At 46.9% G+C, this 20,981-nt stretch overlaps 1 protein-coding gene across 1 annotated transcript; it reads right to left on the reverse strand.

The window, feature by feature from the left end:
• Positions 1-1,837: 1,837 nt before the first annotated feature.
• Positions 1,838-17,095, reverse strand: LOC142488376 (uncharacterized). Its single transcript, XM_075588847.1, has 3 exons — positions 17,045-17,095; positions 3,438-3,512; positions 1,838-3,336 (listed from the first exon to the last, which is right to left on the reverse strand). The coding sequence occupies exons 2-3, from the start codon at positions 3,483-3,485 to the stop codon at positions 2,689-2,691; spliced, it is 696 nt and encodes a 231-aa protein (XP_075444962.1). The 5' UTR covers positions 3,486-3,512; positions 17,045-17,095; the 3' UTR covers positions 1,838-2,688.
• Positions 17,096-20,981: the final 3,886 nt, after the last annotated feature.

The raw sequence follows: 20,981 nt of genomic DNA on the forward strand, positions 1-20,981 counted from the left end.
ATGCTGTAGGTGTGTGTAGGCCTTTGCCAGTGCGTGTGGCGTGCGGTCTTTTACCTTGTCAGCGATGGGCGTCTGTCTCAGATGATGCCGAGCGGTGTCCTGCAGCGTGCAGCGTTGGGGTAGCTGTACTTACAGATGTCCGTTGGCTCCTCACTGTGGGGCTGAGCAGCGGGTGGACTCAGACAGAGAGAAAGGCAATTAGGTTTGTGTGTACAGTCTGTTTGCAAAGCTGCTGCCTTGTGTGCAGGGTTGCTTGTGCAGTGTAAGCTGCTTGCTTCTCTGTAAGGTTGCAGGCTGTGTGCAGTTTGCTGTATAAAGCTTGCTGCCCTGTCTGGCAGAGTGAAGCTGCTGCTTGTCCTGGGGTGCAGAGACTATTCTGTATAGCATAAAGTCTTTGAGTAGTAGCCCCTGTGTGATTCCCTAACACAGGTTTTTGTTTTACTGTTCTGTTTAAACTGCTGCTTGTTTTTGCAGAAAGCTGTAGCAGTTTGCTGTATAGCTGTGTAGAGCTGCACCTTTGTAGCATGAAGGCTGTGAGTGATAGCTTCTGCGTAGACCTCTAATACACGGTCTCTCTCTTACTTTCCTGGAACCAGGGTCACGAATGATGTATGATTAGTTCCAGTAAGCTCAACTCATGTCCTCCCTCTTCCAAAGCATGACAAGTCCTTAATGTCTTTCTTAATTTTATTGCTGGATTAGAAAACACAGGAACTTGTGGGTGTAGTGTAGGCAGAGAGTGCTTCTCTATGTGGGATGCTTCTATGAGGTTGGACTATGGTAAGAGAGAAAGGCCTTACCAGGGGTGGATGCAGACAGGTCTGTACTCACTGTAATCTAGGGTGGAAAAGAAAGTGAGGGGCAGGGGTCACACTAAAGGTTGAGTGGGACTGCACTAACTGTCAGCAAAAGACAGGGGAGAACATGGGAAAGTCCATTAACTGGGAGGACTGGAGAAGCTGCAGTAGCAGTTCACTGATTATGTGCTCAGAGGCAAAAAATGCAACATTGTTGCATGTTACACAGGCACAGTGTGTGTATGTGGAGCCAATGCCTGCAGCTGAACTTAAGGAGCTGACAAGCAGAAGGGGGGTCGGGCAGGAATGTGATTCTTGTTCCATGACAGTATTAGCTTTGGTGTTAGTAATACAGGCACAGTATTAGTTTTGGTGTTAGTAATACAGGTACAGTATTAGTTTTGGTGTTAGTAATACAGGCACAGTATTAGTTTTGGTGTTAGTAATACAGGCACAGTATTAGTTTTGGTGTTAGTAATACAGGCACAGTATTAGTTTTGGTGTTAGTAATACAGGCACAGTATTAGTTTTGGTGTTAGTAATACAGGTACAGTATTAGTTTTGGTGTTAGTAATACAGGTACAGTATTAGTTTTGGTGTTAGTAATACAGGTACAGTATTAGTTTTGGTGTTAGTAATACAGGCACAGTATTAGTTTTGGTGTTAGTAATACAGGCACAGTATTAGTTTTGGTGTTAGTAATACAGGCACAGTATTAGTTTTGGTGTTAGTAATATAGGCACAGTATTAGTTTTGGTGTTAGTAATACAGGCACAGTATTAGTTTTGGTGTTAGTAATACAGGTAGCTCATGGGGTAATGTATCCAATTGCAGATCAGTTACTGTATTACTGGGATATCCCAGAGGGAACACGAGCTCACTGCAGCCTCTCAGATCAACCAAATCTCTAATAAAAATTAAAATTAATTAGAGATACACATAGCTCCATAGCGCGATTATGTGATTAATCTATATAAATGTAATCTATATGACTGCTTGTGTTAATGTGCTTTGTCTATAACCCCCTTAGACCCCCCTTAGGCCCCAGCTAGGCACGACTCCCCTCAGCTTGTGGTTGCTGCAGAGACAGGCTCATAGATAGGGACATTGCCCCTGTAGCATTAAAGTGAGGGACACTGCCAGGACGCGGCTGCATCCTGGCCTCAGGTGATCTGGGACCAGACACCTGCAACCAGAGACTATTAAAGGTGGTACACTCCACAAGGGACCCACCAACCGTTGAGGCGGTGGCTATGTGACATCGCTGGATTAGTGGAACCGCATCACCTTCTGCCATACCCGTGGACAGGAGCTCCTGGGCAGGTAATACAAGTGAACCAACAACTTTAGTGGGCAGCTCTGCACCACATATTGGGTAGGAGTTACTTTGTGGACACCGGGTCGGTTGGGTGCCCAAGGGCCCCTAAGTACTTTGGGGGCAGTACCACCACGGGAGGTTACTGTCGTGCATTGCCTGGTGGGTAGGATGTAACTATATTAGCTGTATGTAGTAAAACTGTTCTGTTACACCACGTGTGTGCAAGTGGAGGCTCAGGTTTCCTGTGAGCCACAGGTATCGTACCGCACCCACCGTAGCCACACATCTCCCAGGAGTTGGGGGAAAGTGCTCTGCACACATATGGAGGGATCCTGGCATGTACTGCTGGGGCTGGCTTTACCCCTCCATTTGTTACTGACAAAAGCACATTCACACAAGCGGTTATATAGATTAATCACCCAATCACACTATGGAGTCACGTATATCTCTCTATATTTCTTTTTAGGTAACTTACAGTCTAATACACAGTATAGTCTAACTTGTCTTATTTTTTTTACAGTTATAAACTTCCTTCTATTCCACAAACGTATTATTAATATTTATTGTTCTTATTCAGTAATAATTAAGCATTTGATATTCCTTCTCTAATTCATCGCATTCCACCCGTATAACTGCTGCTATTTTTGCCTCCTTATTCAGCTTCATTATAGTGCTCGCAAATATCAATGCAGAAAATATTATGCCCACAACTACAAATGGGGTTATTGCTAGCCCGAGCAAAAACATTGCTCTCAGCCACGATTTATTGTCTACAACACTACGACTTTCAGTAACCAAGTAACTCAGAGACTGGATTGGTTTCCTCCCTGCAGGAATTGTTTCCAGGCAGAAATTAATAGCTTCCACGTGTTCGTTAAAGTCAGCGATCATTTCCAGCACTTTTTCGCATTTCTTTTCGATGTTCCAGAAATCAGCATACAATGCAGCGTACATTGTCAGATATCCAGCAGCGAACACAGCCGCGCCCACTTCGGGGACCAAAGAATATTTCACAAGGGTGACCAAACACAAAAGAATTCCTACTCCTGAACCTGCGTAGCCTGCTATGCTGACAGCGGTGGCCCACTGGTGGAATTGGTCAATATCATCTGCTGCAGCACGCATGTTGCTGACGCACGTATGTATTTTGTCTAAAGAAATCCTCAGGTGCTTCAGAAAGTATTTGACGCGTTTCTCGTCCAGACCAGAATAAACAGAGTGCTGTAGAAAGGTAAATAAAACAATGTATTTAATTTAAATAGGTGACTTGTTGTCATTGAATCATATTGTACTTTTCAGGCACACACACATCGATCTCTCACCTCATTCTCAATCATTTGGGCGGATCTGGCCAAGTATGCTAAAGACATCCTGGGTTATTTTTCAGGGGATCAGGTCTGTGAATGACAAAAGCAACGACAATGTGCCCATTTTTAGGCGGTATTGTAATATTTCGGGGATTTATGCTGTTACAATGTTTGTCAAGTAGAAGTATTTTTAAGTCATTTTTGCAAACGTTTATTTCTTTTACCGCTTACAACAGCGAGTGATTGATTTGATTTGATTGCCAGTGTAGCCCTGTTTTCCCCTAAACAATTAGCTACCGGTGCGGCTTTTACCTGTTTGGCTCACAGGGAGCCTAAGCCTCCGCCACGGAGAGCCCGGGGTGACATCATAACATAAATAATAGTATCGGTGCAGCGCCTCCACCTGAGAGGTATCCCAACGTAGTGGGAGGAGCCCCTCACAGGCCCCAACAACAATGATCACACGCAGTGTAAAATAATAACAATACCTTTACTTGGCAACATATACTGTATCTCTTAACGGTTGTATAATGATCACTAATGGTACAACTACCCTTAAGCCTCACACGGCCGTGACCCATCACGGTGTAGCCCACACCGTGTCCCAAGAGCCCCACACCCAACCCCCAAAGTGTGAGACCGCGCGGCCCACTAGATGAAGTGTAGCAATGGTTGGTGCACTTGGTGTATAGGTACCTGCCGGGTGCTCCAGCACCCGGACACGCCAATTGGAATACTGATAGGATCCGCCGATCTAGCGATGACATCCACGACAAGTACGCCTCCACGTAGGGTGGTATCACGCTGGAGTGTCCCACCGTGATGATCGTCTTTGTGTCTTTAGAGAGGGCTGCGCAGCTTTGCCCCTAAACTTCCAAACCTACCTGCAGCTACCTCCAATCCTGTCTGTGTCCCAGCTCCGACTGCTGTGTCATTCCCAGCGTGCGAAATATAGCTTCCTGGAAGCAGTGAATCCTCTCAGCCCTATTGGCTGTGCTGGGTCATGTGTTTACCTTCCCCTATGCCTTATGAGCCTATACTCTATTGCCGCAGTGTGCGCTAACTGTACTGTGCATGTGCGACTCAGTAATGGCCACCGCTGACTCTCCTGCGCATGCGCGAGCCTCCGCGCATGCGTGCACACAACAACATGGCGGCGCCCTGCAGAGGGAGCCGCCAACGAGCCAGTCTTGTTTGTTTCATATAATGATAAGATATTGACACTTATTCATGCTCCTTCTATTTCTATTAACGTTTCAGATATTAAGGCTGTTGTAACTTTAAAAAAATCTCTATTTTGTGTAGCCATGGCTAGTTTTTAGCTAGCAGTCTGCCCTCCTCCTGGCAGTTATACTTAGTAAGGGTAAGTTTGCCAAGAGTAATCATGTGTTTTCCCCACACCCTACAGTTCTGTGAGTCAGAGAAGGTAGGCACTCAGGCCGTGTGTCCCATCAGAGGCACAGGGGTGAGTCATACTGGACCTGTACTTAATTAACTGACTTCCTGAATTTAGACAGTTTGCCTCTACCGTGTGAGAGGCAAGATCTACCCAACCAGACTCTGCCAGCTCTGAGGCCCTCCCTTAGAGGAGAGGCGGGAGATCATTCCCCTTACCCTAAAAGAGGGGAAGGGAAGAGCAACGACAGCTTCTAGGGCCCTGACTAGGAGTGGTTGTCCAGGGACACCCTGGAAGTAAGAGACCTGTTGCTGTTCTGTGTGCTGAGAGAAGGAAGTGTTTGCTGAGACCAAATAAAGATCACCACCTGTTTTAGCTATACCTCCTGACCTAAGACTGAAGTCTATTGGGAGGAGGGGGAAGAGAATTCCTTTGCAAAGACTTCACCCCAATACACCTGGGGGCTGCGCAAGATGGAGGCGCTGCACATGTGAGTACTGTTCGGGCGAGACCCCAGAAGCCTGTCCTGTCATTCCCCATGCCATCGCGGGAGACTTAGGGCCCCCTGTTGCCAGCAGGTTTGCACCACTCTATATCATATAACCGGAGTAGTATGTTTCCAGATAGACCCAATGTGAGATTGGGAGGGGGGGGGGGGAAACAGGGTTAGATTTGGAGGCGCTGCTGAGATCAATCAGGTCAGGCTTTCAGCGAAGCAGAAAAACAAAAAGAACGATTCCTGCGCTCCTACCAATTAGGCTAAGATAAAATAATATTCTCATGAAAAAGGGTATTTGGTTAAACCCTTTGGCCAAAGCATTTGTAAGCCTGCATGCCACGTCAAAGCAACCCGTTTAATGCAGGTACCTACACTATACTGTATATATATGTAATAATTGTCCCATGGACTAGTGAAAAAAGTGATAATTCCCTGAAGGGGTTAAATAAAGCATGAGCTTATGTGAGTAGTGCAATTAAAATCTGGCTAAAGCCAGTATTATACTTACCTTTGCTATAAACCGGAGTAGTATGTTTCCAGATAGACCCAATGTGAGATTGGGAGGGGGGGGGAAACAGGGTTAGATTTGGAGGCGCTGCTGTGATCAATCAGGTCAGGCTTTCAGCGAAGCAGAACTGGAAGAGTAAAATGTATACTTCCAGAGCAAGTGTTGAAGAGAGAGGGAGTCTAGGTGTAGTCAGGTGGTCAATGACCCTCGCCAAGCTTGACCTAAGACTGGCCTAAAGAGGTGAACAGAGTTGGCAGCTGAGCTATAGCTGTTCTAGTCCCTTGAGGCGAGTGATCGTAGGATGCCTAAAGGAAGTATACTGGGTAACATGTGTCAGCAACTTCTGGAGAGGGTCTGCGGTACTGGCAGCCAAAAGTAGGTGACGCCCCAGTGCTGCAGAGAGAAAACCCCAAAAGTACTTCTAGCCGGCAGTCAGTCTATCACCACAGAACACTTGTAATGGACTGTCATTGAGTGCAGCGTACAAGGGAAAGACTAGCCTGGGGTATGCTGAATTACCACTGAGCAGAAGCTGACATGGAGTGTAGTGTTCACAGAAGAGTGACTTCCCTTCCAATCAGTGAGGGTTGTGCTAATGTAAAAACCGTGGGTTCAACAAAGATGGCGGCTACTGTGTGTGATAGTGCCCCGCGCAGCACTAAGAAGTTAAAATGGCGGCTCCCGCCGAGTCTGAGTGACGCACGTGCTGCGTGCATTCAAGCTGCAAGAAAGCTGTGTGCAAAGATTTGGCCGGGTTTGGTGCGAAGGCCAACGCCCTGCCTGAAGGAGGGAAGTGGCGCGAAAGGAGGTGCTGCGCCCCCCTGTGCTGTGACTGGATCAATACAGTGTCCACGTCACGCAGAGATACTGAGTGCCCCTCTTCTAAACTCCACCAGAGGGAGGGGGAATGTTGAGAGCCAATCACAGAGTGCTGCCCAGACTGAAGGAGGGGCCGGATGCGAGCTGCCGCACCCTCAGTCTTGCAGAGCTGGCGACAGAGAAGGAGCGAATTGTCGAGCTACTCCACTTAAAGCTGATTACTTAGAGCAGTATGGCAGCCTGCCACATAACCACTTATCATCTTCCAGGAGGCTTCCTGGTGATTGAAGTGGGCGGAAGAGAGTTTGTCCGGTGTCTGTGCCTACAATGCAGACTACCGGGGGGCGCGCCAAGTACAACAGCAAGGTACCCACATTGTGGAATATTCTTCTTATGGCCGGTGGATCCAATCCAGAATGAGGTTGCCCAGCCGGACGGTTCGCAAGCAACGGAGGTGCCCCTACCCCAATCATCGGACGATGACCATGACAGCCTGTCATCAGTGGTGATGCGCCGGCCGGCGGACCACTCCAGTGGTGCTGTAAGAAGACCATCACTTACCTGTGAACAGGAGCGGATGAGCCCAGATGTCCCCCGACAACAGGCGCTAGTGTGGCCTGAATCGTGACGAAGTCCCACGGCCGTGGAGACTCCCAGTGCTGCGGAGACGAGACCTGAGGCTGCTCCAGAGGAAGAGAGGATCATCGCGAGTCAGCGGAACGATGAGAAATCACCACCTTACTCCCGACAGACCACGACAGAGGAGGCCGGAGACGAGGCCTAGCCTAGCGCCTACTTCAAGATGGAGGACCACGCCGAGCTTCCGGTGCCAAGGCCAATAGATGACGTACTTCCGATGCTGGACCTGGACCCGGACTCCGCGATGTCTGCCGGAGATGACGTTACATTTGACTCGACCGCCGGGGCGAACAGTAAGTATGCTGCACCCGCTCCGGTGAATACGAGTATGTCTAAAGAGGACATTGATCGCTACATGCAACTGGTAGCGGGGAGTGGAAGAAGACAAGCTGCAGATCGGGATAGTAAGAAAACCCCTTCTGGTCGCAGCTTTGCCCGACTTCAGGACACTGCCCCTAGCCATACCCCTAGCGCCCATGCCAACGCCAATGCCTCTGCCCTATCCAGTTGTGGGTCACAATTCAGTCACCAGGGACCTAAGCGTAAAGAGTCCCACACTATCTACGGACTGGCGGGATTGGGTTACCAGTGATGAAGGGTCTGATGGGGAGGTATCTAAATCTAGTCTTGTGCCAAGAATGAATCCAACAGTGTATAAGAGTGTGTTTAGAGGAAAGCCTAAAGGTTCACAATCCTCTGGGAGGAATACTTCAGGGATTTCGTCCTGTATAGAATCTGAGGGGTCTGTGTGTTCTCCTGATTCTGATGACCACAGTGGGAAATGGTGGGCTCCCTTGTGTCAGGGGTATTCTGATTTCATGGACCGTACTAGGTTCCTATTAATTAAAGATGATCTGGTGGATCACTGGTGGAACATAGGCACGTATTCTACAGAGGATGCTGTTGAGGAGTTAAGCAGAAGGTTAAGAGAGATCAAGCAAGGCATTGTAAAACCAAAAGGGTCTTCTATACTGTATGATATCATAGCTCCTGAGGAACCCTTCCAGGCTGCGAGGAATCGGGGAACACGTCCCTTGCGGCGTGTTTCCTCCTTTCTTACTTCCAATACTGCAGCGGCTGCTGCCTCTGCTCTGCCCCCTTTCTGGTTGTTCTGCTGTTTCTTCTCTCTCTTGCCACTGAGAAGTTTCTCCCTTCATGGATTACACACAGCATGGATCACGCGTATCCTGATACCAGTGAACAGAAGTAAGTGATTTCAATTCCTATTTCAACACTGACGGAGTATCCCCAGGAGGATCGGTTTTATATGCGTTTTTTCACTGAAGGGGTCCGGTGCCGGTCGAGAGACCTCCCCCGGTCATCCCTCATTTGCTCAACTCGCTAACCCATCCCCCACACTAGGGGTTAAGTCATTGGACTGATATTTAACTCCGTTCCCAATCTGGATATATAGTGGCATTTTGGCTTTATTTCTATAACAGAAACATCTTCACTCTGTAGCACACGTTTTTGAGGGGGCCATTGACCTCAATCATTTCTAACACAGAAATTAGCCAATATCTCGCTTCTACAGTCTCAGTCCAGAATTATCAGGCCATTAACTGCTTCTGCTTCAGAGGGAACTATGCCCCTGGAACCACGTCTGCCCACTCCAAACCGGTATGCAGGTGAACCTCTAGGATGCAGAGGTTTCCTTAATCAATGCGATATCCAGTTTGAATGAACCCCTTCTCGCTGTTCTTCTGACAGATCGAAAGTAGCCTACATTATTGCTTTGCTGACCGGTGACGCTTTGGCTTGGGCCTCTCCCATCTGAGAATTAAGACCTGAACTTACTCAGAACTTTGATAGTTTCAAAAAAGAATTTCAACAGGTTTTTGACACTCCCGGCCGTAAGGTCACTTTTGCCTCATCTCTTTTTCATATCACTCAGGGTCACAGGACAGTGACGAAATACACTCTTGAATTTCGGACCATCGCTGCGGAAACAGGTTGGAACAACGAGGCCTTAACCGCAGCATTTTGGCAGGGTCTTTCCGGTTCTTTGAAACATTAATTGGCCGCCCGTGAAAGACCTACCACCCTCTAGGATCTTATTTCTGCATGTATAACGGTGAATCAACGCCTCCAGGAGAGACGAAATGAACGCCACCATACATGTACTTCTCTGCCTATGTCTCCTCTTCCTGCCCTCTCTCTTCCTATGCTCCAGTTTCAGAGACTTCCGAAACAATGCAGTTAGGCAGTCATCAGTTGTCCTTCACTGAGAATTTTTTCACATGTAAGATTTTCTTTGACATATAACATAATGTATAATCATCTGAACTGCCAAAATGGCGGATTCTCACAGTAGAGGGGAGGCCCTCTAGGAGCGACCTCCGGGTGACTCCATGAAGGCTTTTCTGGAAAGTTCAAGTGGAATCTCTTGATCATCCTTGCCGCATGAACCCGATGACTAGGAACCCAAGACCTCACTTCTGGACCGAATCCCTTCCAATGGACCAGGTAGTACAATGAGCCTATAGATAATTTGGAATTCAGGATGGATTGAATCTCGTATTTGGGCTGCCCCTGTACCATAACGGAGGTGGTGGGTAGAACTGGAACCGAGTGTGTGTTCTGGATCACTGGCTTGAGTAGCGAAACATGAAAGGCCGACGGAATTCTCTTGGACGGAGGCAAGGACACCTGATAAGCATCTGGATTAATCTTTTCAGAGATAGTGAATGGCCCGAGGAATCTAGCCACGAACTTCATCGACGGAACCTTCAGCCTAATGTTCTTGGAGGACAACCAGACTTTGTCGCCAGGCCTGAATTTTGGAGCTGGTCTGCGATGGCGATCCGCATGACGTTTTTGTCTCTCAATGGCCGACTTAATGTTCTTTTGGATCCTCCTCCAAAGGGTTTGAAGTTCCTTGACCCTATCATCAGCGGCTGAGACCCCAGAGGTAGGAACTGGAAGAGGAAGAGTAGCGGGATGGAACCGTAATTAATGAAAAAAGGAGATTCTGTGGTAGATTCACGTCGTAAATTATTATGTGCAAATTCCACCCATTGAAGAAGTTCAGATCAATCGTCCTGGGAATCGAACACGAAACACCGAATAAATTGTTCTAAAGACTGGTTGGTCCTCTCCGTCTGACCATTTGTTTGTGGGTGGTACCCGAAACAAAAATGGAGGGATATGCCCAGCTGAAGGCAAAAAGAGCGCCAAAATTTAGATACAAACTGCGATCCTCTGTCAGATACGATCACTGCAGGAACTCCGTGAAGGCGGAAAATCTCCTTGATAAATATCTCTGCGAGTTTGGGAGAGCTAGGCAAACCTTTGAGCAATATAAAATGAGATTGCTTAGAAAACCGATCCACTACTACAAGAATTGTAGATACTAGTAAATCCACGGCAAAATCCATGGACAAATGTGTCCATGGCCGAACAGGAACAGGCAATGGCTGAAGTAGACCGGGAGGGAAGTTTCTGGGTGTCTTAGTCCTGGCACAGGTGGGGCACGCAAGTACAAAGTCCTTGTGACGGGGAAGGAAGGGGTTAAACTTATTTGCTATGCATTACTGTGTTTGCCCTGTCCCAGCCATTTTTATCCCCCATTTGCAGGCCATTCCCTGCCTGCCAGGTTAAAAGGAAAAAATGCATTGCTTGCCATACCCTCTAACCGACACATGATGGCAATCTAGCAGCTGGCATTTCAATGAGAAATACTAATTCTAGAACGAAAGCACCCAGAAACCTGATTTTTGATGTGCAAATACAGTGAACCGCTATATGCACGTACATATTATTTTTACAGTTATGACACGAATAGAACATGGTGTTTTAATAAAGTGTGTATAAACTGCAGATTGTAAATGTAAGGCAGGAGCTATTTTTTGTAAGTCCAAGCAGGAATTACTTGGACATCCAGCTGTGATATGGGTGTCTGAGCTGGGGGTATTTTTATGACGGAGCCTCAAAGAGATCGCTGAATTAGCATCACCCTGTCTAAAAGAGGGTTAGGGTTATGAAAAGACCCACAGATCCATAATGTATACAAAACTGACATACTGATGCACAATAGATGTCAGACTAGTGACCCCTCTGGGTCAAAAATCAGACGCAGTGATGCCAAGGTATGGGTGTAGCCCAGGTATGCTAAGTGGCATGGGCGTCAACCTGACCCATGTGCCCTGCCCACCAGATAGCCCTTTTGACCGGTCTTATGAACTGTGGGTAACTTGGTGATTCGTGGGTTCTTTTGTGCCCAAGAGGGGATTGGATCCACATGTTAAAGATAGCTTTCGGCAGTCTATAACTGTGGCACCACAGGTATCCCCAGTGTGATTCCTGAATTTTAATCCATGATGTAAAGATGCAAGTCTTTGTTCCAGCACAGCAGCAACTGGTCCAGGAATGAAGGGGTTAATAACAACATAACCACAGGACTTTTAAAACCAAGGTTGCATTTCTGGCGCTTGCAAGCAAAGGACAATTTCTTTCGTTCCAAGGACAATTTATTTAGTTCCCTTATCCCAGTAAGTGTTGTTTTAAGTGTATTCTGCAGATGTCGTGTGTTTGTCTATTAAGGAAATAAATCACAATTTATTTTGCAACTTGTTCTGTTCAATCAAGTACCCAGAAATATAAATGTGTTGATAAAGTTGGTGTCCATTGTGACAGTCCTTAACACCCTTCTGCATTTCAGGCAAATAGAATGTCTGGGAGATGAGATCCAATGTCCTCTTGGTCCTGGGATGACCTGCCGATTTGGAGGAATGTCCCCATTCAAGGACTTGTCTGTGATGTGGAGAAGAAGTGAACAGGCGACCCTGAGGATCCGTAAGATTGTCAGGAGTCTGATCTTGTTGAAGAACGATATCTTAAAAGCTTCAAAAGTAATGGAAGAAAGAATAAGTTTGGATGGAAGAATAGATTTGAGTTGTTCCTCAAAATTATCCTCGAGCAAGAACATCTGCTTTGATATTTTTTCCTGGAAGGTAGGAGATAATAAAGTTCAATCTTGAAAAGAAGAGTGACCATCTGGCTTGGCGAGCTCCCAGACAACGTTGCTCCCTCGATATACAATAAATTCGTGTGATCAATAAGAATTGTTATAGACACCTCTGTTCCTTATAGAAGGTGTCTCCATTCCTCCAAGGCTAGTTTCATGGCCAAAAGTTCTCGATTACCAGTATCATAATTACGTTGAGCTGAAGAAATTTTTGGGAGAAAAAAGCACAGGGGTGCAACCTGGCCTGCCGCTGCTCTCCAGGTAACCCCCAGGACTCCATGCAGGCTTTTCTAGAAAGTTAATATGAAAGTTCCTGACTATCCTTGCCGCATGAACCCGATGACTAGGAATCCACGATCTTTCCTCAGGGCTGAATCCCTTCAAATGAACGAAATAATGTAGAGAACAACCTCGAGATATTTTGGAATCCAGAATCGATTGGATCTCGTATTCCGGCTGATCCTGAACCAACACGTAGGTGGTGGGAAGAACAGGAATGTAATGCGCGTTCTGGATCACAGGTTTAAGCAAGGACACATGAAAAACCGAGGGAATCTTCATGGACGAAGGCAAAGACAAACAATAGGCAACAGGGTTTTTTCAGAAATGGAGAATGGACCGAGAAATTTAGGGGAAAACTTCATGGACGGAACCTTTAAACTAATGTTTTTTTAGGACAGCCAGACTTTGTCACAAGGCTTAAATTTTGGAGCCGGTCTACGATGGCGATCAGCTTGTTGTTTTTGTCGCTCCACAGCAGATTTAATATTCCTTTGAGTCCTTCTCCATAGACCCTGGAGTACCCTGATCCTGTAATCGGCGGCTGAGACCCCTGAGGTAGAAACTGTAAGTGGAAGAGTAGCTGGGTGGAATCCGTAATTGATGAAGAAAGGTGATTCAGTGGTAGATTCATTACGAAGATTATTGTGTGTGAATTCCGCCCAAGGAAGAAGATCCGACCAATTATCCTGAGAATCAGACACGAAGCACCGAATGAATTGCTCTAACGACTGATTTGTCCTCTCCGTCTGTCCATTAGTTTGCGGGTGATACCCCAAAGAAAAGTGAAGAGATATACTCAACTGCCGGCAGAAAGAATGCCAAAATTTTAATTGTGATCCTCTATCGGATACAATCACTGTAGGAACTCCGTGCAGGTGAAAGATCTCCTTGATGAATATTTCAGCAAGTCTGGGAGTGCTACTGTTGCGGCCCCTTTTAACCTCCAACATACCCGGAAAATATCGGGCATGTTTTCTATCTCTCACCCGTCTGTCACGGAATTTTCCGTGTGGCCCGAAATCACCAGATAGCGCTAATAGCGCTAGACAATGAAAGCGCATAGCGCTGAACAATGAAAGTGTCCGTAGGCGCCCAAAACTGCCAAAAACGGCCCGCATCTGCCCGCGATTTGACCGCATCTGCCCACGATTTAAAAAAAATCACGGGGAAAAGGCCGCAGGAGGCTAAAGGCGGCCGCCACTGTATGCAAACCTTTGAGGGGTATGAAATGTGATTGCTTGGAGAACCGATATACTACAACAATACTACAACAAGAATGGTGTTCATACTTTTAGCATTAGGTAAATCCACTATGAAATCCATGAACAAGTGTGTCCATGGCCGAACCGGTACAGGTAATGGCTGAAAAAGCCCAGCTGGAAGATTTCTAGAAGTCTTAGTCCTGGCACACGTTGGGCATGAAAGTACGAAGTCCTTAACATCCTTCTGCATCTGAGGCCACCAGAAAGCCTGGGAGATGAGATCTTATGTCCTTTTTGCTCTGGGATGACAAGCCAATTTCGAAGAGTGTCCCCATTCCAGGACCTGTTTGCGCAAGGAGGGAGAAGTGAACAGACGGCCATCCAGGACCGAAAGATTGTCAGGAATCTGATTTTGCTGAAGAATGATATCCATTAAAGCCTCAAAATTGGTGGACGACAGAATGAGTTTGGAAGGAAGAATAGTCTTGAGTTGATCCTCTAAACTATCCTCAAGCGAAAATTGACGGGACAGAGCATCCGCTTTAACATTTTTTGTCCCAGGAAGGTAGGAGGTAACAAAGTTGAACCTCAAAAAGAAGAGTGACCATCTGGCCTGGCGGACTCCCAAGCAGCGAGCTCCCTCGATATACAACAGATTCTTGTGATCCATAAGAATTGTTGTAGGGGTCTCGGCTCCTTCTAGAAGATGTCTCCATTCTTCTAACACAAGTTTCATGGCCAAAAGTTCGTGATTTCCAATATCATAATTACGTTAAGCTGTGGAAAATTTTATGGAGAAAAAAGCACAAGGATGCAACCTGGCCTGCGGGTTTTTCCTCTGAGACAAAACTGCACCAACACCAACATCAGACGCGTCCACCTCGAGGGTAAAGGGGAGCTTAGGATCAGGATGTCCCAGAACCTGGGCGGATACAAACTCTTTTTTTAAGAGAAAAAAAGATTCTAACGCAGTGGAAGACCAAGACGAGGGATCTACTCCTTTCTGAGTAAGGGCCGTCAGGGGGGCTACTAAAGAAGAAGAATTCTGAATAAACCTGCGATAATAATTGGAATATCCCAGGAAACATTGCACAGCCTTAAGTGTGGTGGACTGAGGCCAATCTAGGACCGCTTTGACTTTAGCAGGATCCATCGTGAGGCCAGATGTATCCTAAGAAAGTGGTCGTAGACTGGTGGAAGTGACGTTTTTCAAGTTTAGTGAACAAATGTTTTTCACGTAACATGAGTATCACTTGCTTGACATGTCCTACATGTTCCTCAAGAGTCTTAGAAGAAATGAGAATGTCGTTACAAAGGAATTGAGTAGATCTCTGAATATTTCATTGACTATGTAACTATGTAAAATCCTGGAAGACAGCGGGGGCATTGCAAAGACCGAAAGGCATGACCAAATACTCATAGTGTCCATCCCGGGTATTCAAAGCGGTCTTCCAATCGTCACCTTCACGGATTCTGATAAGGTTGTATGCACCTCGTAGATCCAATTTGGAGAAAATTTTAGCTCCTTGAAGACGATCGAAAAGTTCGGAAATGAGAGGAAGCGGATAGCGGTTTTTAATAGTGATTTTGTTGAGTCCTCCATAATCTATGCATGGCCGCAAGGACCCATCTTTTTTCTTAACAAACAAAAACCCAGCCCCAGCGGGAGAGGTATATTTGCGAATGAAGGCCCTTAACAGATTCTCAGCAATGTATTCTTTCATGGCTTTAATCTCTGGCATATACAAGGGATAAGAGGCCCCTCTGGGCGGTGTAGTACCTGTAATTTCTCTCCAGAAGGACTTGGATAGACTGGAAACTTGGGCTAGTACAGTAAATGGCAGATGAGGTTAAATACAGATAAATGTATGGTTATGCATTTTGGATAACAAGAATACATGGGTGACTTACAAATTAGGTCATTACTTGATGGAGAAGGATTTAGAAGTGTTTGTAGACATCAGGATTAGCAATAGTGCCCAATGTCATGCAGTAGCTGCAAAGGCAAACAACATCTTATCTTGCATTAAATGGCAATGCATGGAAAGAAATAAAGTTTAATTATGCCCCTCTATAAAATACACGTCTTGAATATGGAGTACAGTTTTGTGCACCACTACATAAAAGATACATTATGGAACTCGAAAAAGTGCACAGAAGAGCCTACAAATTAATAAAGGGGATGGATAATATGATGAATGAGGAGGGACTAGCTAATTTAGATTTATTTACATTAAAAAAGAGGCGTCTTAGAGGGAATATGATCACTATTGGGGGGTGGGAAGTTTTATGGTATATATCTTGTGGGGGGAATTGTGTGGGGGGACGACGGAATGAATGAGCATGGGGTAATTGACGGAGGGAGAGGAGAGAGGGGGTGAGTGAGGAAAAGAGGGAGTAAGAGTGAGACGCAGGGGAGAGAAATACATGTGAGGCGGGAGAGTGAGATGGGGTGAGACGGAAGGGAGAGAAATACATGGGAAGGGGGGGGAGAGGGGGCTCGTGAGGTGTGAAATGGGGGGGACGGGGTGACGGGCAATACCGCTGACACAGGGGGGGGCTGCTTAAAATGTTTGTACCGGGCCCCACAATTTCTGTTGGCGGCCCTGACAGTGAGCATAGCGCTGATTTGTGTGTTTGTGCTGTGCTTGCTGGCTCGAGTTGGAATACAAATTGTCCTGCTTTGTCCTGTCTGGTCCCCTGACCTCATTGACAAGTTCTGGTCTCCCATGACAATCACTGCTCACTAACTGCAGTATGCTCTTATACACTCTCGAACCCATACACTCCAATGTACTCATATTGCTTCCTGCTGTCTCCCCACATGCCAAGTAGATTGTAAGCTCTTTGGGGCAGGGACTTCCTTCTCCCAATATTACATTTATATCGTCAATAACTTATTCCATCTGTGTTATTATTTTCTCTGTATTGTAATTGTATTGTAATGTCTAAAAAAATGGTACCGTGCTGCGTAACAGGTGGCACTATACAATATACATATACTTACATAAAATACCTGCAGCGCTGAGGGTATTACACGGGGTCAGCGCTAATCCCCCCGCAGTGCCGCGCTGTCCTGTGCTAACACTCCCCTCTGTATCTTATCTGCAGGTTTATCTTCCCGTAATTCTGCATTATTTTGGGACTGTTGCACCCCTGATTCCCCCTCTCTCAGGCTTCCCTGTGTCCCTCTTATTATTATGCCGCTCCCCAGTTCCCTTTCTATCTCTGCCTTGTATCAATGCCTTGTAGACATTTTTATTTTAAAGCGTTCATATTCTTTTACCCTATTTTGAGGTACAGTTACTTACCTTATTTCCGACAGCTTCTCCCTCTGCTCGGCGCTGCTCGGCGCTGATGTGTCTCTTATATTCTCCTCTAAGTTTCACTTTCTCAGAAAATGAAGGCTACGTCATTGGGGAGAGCTTCACCTTCACAAAGCGCCACACCCTTTTAAATCAGGTTACTTCTGACAATTTACTGTACAGAACGCCCCGGGGCTAAATTAATCGCGGGTACAAAAAAGGAACTACACATATTTATTTAGAGACACCTGATAGAGTAAAGATCTCAGCTTGTTGTACACAGCTTGTGCCACACACACACTTGCACATACACACTCACAGTAATATTGGATGATATACAAGGATGTAGCTAGGGTAACTGTCTCAGGCACCAGTGCAGCTTGCGACCGCAGCGGCTCCAGCACTGGAGGACTAATGCAGTGGGGGTTCTGATCTGGAAGCGTGGACCACCTGCAGCATGGCCGTGGCACTGTCTCCGGGGAGGCAAAGGATTTTGCTTTTTAGGCCGTGGCTCCGGATTCAGTAATTCTGGCTACATCTGTAACTTTAGCCATAGGACTGTAAGACTAAGACCCTCCTCTGCTGGAGGACCTGTGGAAACATGTATTCCCACTTCATCATGATGTAGCCGGGACCCCACTCACCTCCTTAGCGAGTGTGAGGGAGGCTGTGGCTGGCTCGGAGCTCTGCGTCGGACACCGGTACAGGGCGCCCCCATTTTGATTGCATCGCGCATGTGCGATAGGAGACAGTGCATGCACGATAGGAAACGGCACATGCGCAGAGAGCCCCAAAGTAGTGGCGGCTATTATGGAGGTTGTGCATGCGCAGTGAATGCGGTGTGCATGCGCAGGGGGGAAACAGTTGCGGCGGCCATCTTAGAAGAGGCTCCACAATGGACTACGTATCCCAAGAGACTTAGGGGTGTGCAGGAGCACATGGGCGATTGCAGCCAATGGGGTCGCCAGCTGCAGAGAAGAGAGATACATTTGGCGCGCTGGCACGAGACCATGCCAGTTTGAAGGAGGCAACTAGAGAGGTAGTGTCCAGGGAGCAGTGCTTCCCTGGACTAGGCCTACGATTGCCCCTTAGGCCTCAGCTAGGCCCCGGGTCCCTACCAAGCTGTGGTTGTTGTAGGGAAGGCCCCAGATAGGGACCCTTCCCATAGTAATATATATATATATAGATAGAGTGCTGCATCAGTGACAGGACATCACGCGGTGCGCGTGGTCTGCGGTCTGGGACCAGACCACCGGCAGCCTTAAGAGACATTAAGGGACACACTCCAGCTGGAGCTCCCTCAAGAGGCGGACGCCTATGGTCAGAAAAGGATCCGGTTGACCACGTTGTGGGATCACATTGCGGCCTGCGGGACCATCATCTTCCATCTACCCTGGTCTGAACAGAGACCAGGAAGGTATTGTATGTATACATGTAACGGGTTTCCCCCCTCCCTTTCCCCCAACCTCAGATCGGTTCCTCTAGGGGAACTAACTCTCCCGCTACATGGGTGTGTGTGGTGCATACCTGCTGGCAACAGGAGGGTCTGAGTCTCCCGCAGTGACATTGGGGAACCAGGACAGGTTTCTGGGGTTGATGCCTTCATTCTCCTCAATGGTGCAGCGCCTCCATCTGCTGCAGGCCCTAGGGATATGAGGTGGAATCCCTACCGCTGAATCCCCTCCCAGGGATGAGAGATTCCAGTCTCACATACCGTCTCTTTAAGTAAGAACTCTTTATTGCTTCTCAGCAGCAGCAATCATGGACAGTGTATACAGCCAGCTGTCCTCCTTCAGGATGTCCCTGACGCCACTCTGGGTCTAGCTCTTCCCCCCCCCCCTATGCAGGGTGGGAGGTATTTGGTCCACCTATGTCCCTATAGTCTATCAGCTCCACTCCTCTCCCTAGCTAACTCGCTCTTCACTGTGAACTGTCAGAGAGCTCACTAAATAGGAAATGCACTGCTCTAAGTAGTTTCTGCAGGCACCTCCCCTGTGTCCCTTGATTGGACACAGAGTCAGGTGACCTACCTTCACTGTCTCAGGGCAAGTGCTTGAGGTGGGGGAAACCCATGATAACCTCTGGCAAACCTGCCCTTACACAGGAATTGCTGCCAGGAGGAGAGTAGAAATATAGCCCATAAACTTACCAGGGCTACATACACATGCACCAACGGCTATACACAGTGTGTCCTGGAACAGGATTGTCTCTTTCTGTTCCCCCTGTTTCCTCCCCCCCTCTTTGCAGCTCTGTCTCCTAGCCTTTATTTGGATGTAAGCTTTCCCTACAGCTATCACTCCTAGTGCAGGTGGTAATGGATACATTTAGTTACTTCCCTATTCTCCAGCCTGCTAGAAATTGGTTGCCGTGACAACCCCTTTAATTCCCCTGGCTAAATGGACTTTTCCATACTCCCCTGTCTGTTTCCACAGGTAGCTTAGCCCTGTCCCTTTTCCTGTGTGACAAACATTACACACTTCCTTTTCTTATCCAGCTACTGGGTGAGTACTACCATTCTTACCTTCTCCCTTGCAAAGCAATCCGTTTGACCGTTCCTAGATACAGACGCACTTCACATAGAGAAGCACTCTCTACCAACACAACAACACCCACAAGAACCCTTTCATTTCTGTAACTCCCTCAATAAAGTTAAGAAAAGACAAAGGACTTGTTGTGCTTTCAAAGGGGGATGAGTTCAGCTATCTGGCCATACTTATATCTACCGTAGCATATAACCCTGTGGCTACAGAATTCAGTGGGTAGCGCTACTCCACACACTTTGGGTGGGCTTGGCTCTGTGGACACTGGGTGGTTAGGTGCCCAGGGCACCTCAGTACTTTGGGGATTCTCACCGTGGTGTGAACAGTGTATGGGAGCATTGTGCGGCGGGAAGGTGGATTATATTGTGTTATTATTAGGACGTGTGACTAAACTGTTAAACTGTACCTGTGTGGTGTGTATTTCCATTATTGTGTTGGTTCCTGTGAGGGGTTATCCTGCAGAGCTAGGATCTTTCCCAGGTGGTGGTGCTGCACCAAGGAGAATGAGAGCATACCCCAGGCTCCCAGCTGCGGAGGCTTGGGCCTTCTGTGAGCCACAGGTAAAGGCCGCACACGTAGTTTCCTTAGACACGAGGAAGGGGGGCTACATTATTATTAGTATTTATTCTTACACATCTGTAACAGTAACCGTGGGACTGTAAGGCTCGGGCCCTCCTGTGCCGGAGAGCCGGTGCACACATGGATTCCTGCTTCATCTTATTATTATTTATTTTTACACCTCTGAATAATGCTAATAATACTGAGCGCCTCAGTGAGAAAAGACACTGACTGAGAACAATAACACTGATTTTGAAACAGGGGAACCTGGTTCAATTCCCGGTGTCAGCTCCTGTGACCTTGGCCAAGTCACTTTATCTCCCTGTGCCTCAGGCACCAAAAACAGATTGTAAGCTCATCTGGGCAGGGACCTGTGCCTGAAAAATACTAAGTACAGCGCTGTGTAACTTGTCAGTGCTATACAACAAAGCTGAAAGGAAGTTCCCCTGTGTTTCATTCCGTGTTATCAATCTTTGTGCTATACGGTTTGCTCGCTAGTCCCACAACACAGCATAAAATATAACATTTTCCTAGGTGATATAAAACAGCAATAGGTGAAAAGCAAAAATCATAGAAGGAAATGTTATAGTGATAAAAAGGATAATACAAAATAAAACACTAGTTGGCTTATTCTAGCAGCTCTGAAGTTGTCATTGCCAAACCTCGCGGCTTGGTATGTTCTGAAGTCGCAGAATTAAAAGTGAGAAAAAACTCTATCCTCTATTGCAAATCACATCTTCTAAACTGAATTTCTAAAAGGCGGTTTAATGGCAAAATTGCCAGGATTGCAGCAGAATTACCTGAGATGGTGCTAACTCCGTCCCCAGTCTGGCTTATGTTGATGA

This window comes from Ascaphus truei, chromosome 2 (assembly GCF_040206685.1).
Source record: "Ascaphus truei isolate aAscTru1 chromosome 2, aAscTru1.hap1, whole genome shotgun sequence".
In the NCBI taxonomy this organism is placed as follows: Eukaryota; Metazoa; Chordata; class Amphibia; order Anura; family Ascaphidae; genus Ascaphus; species Ascaphus truei.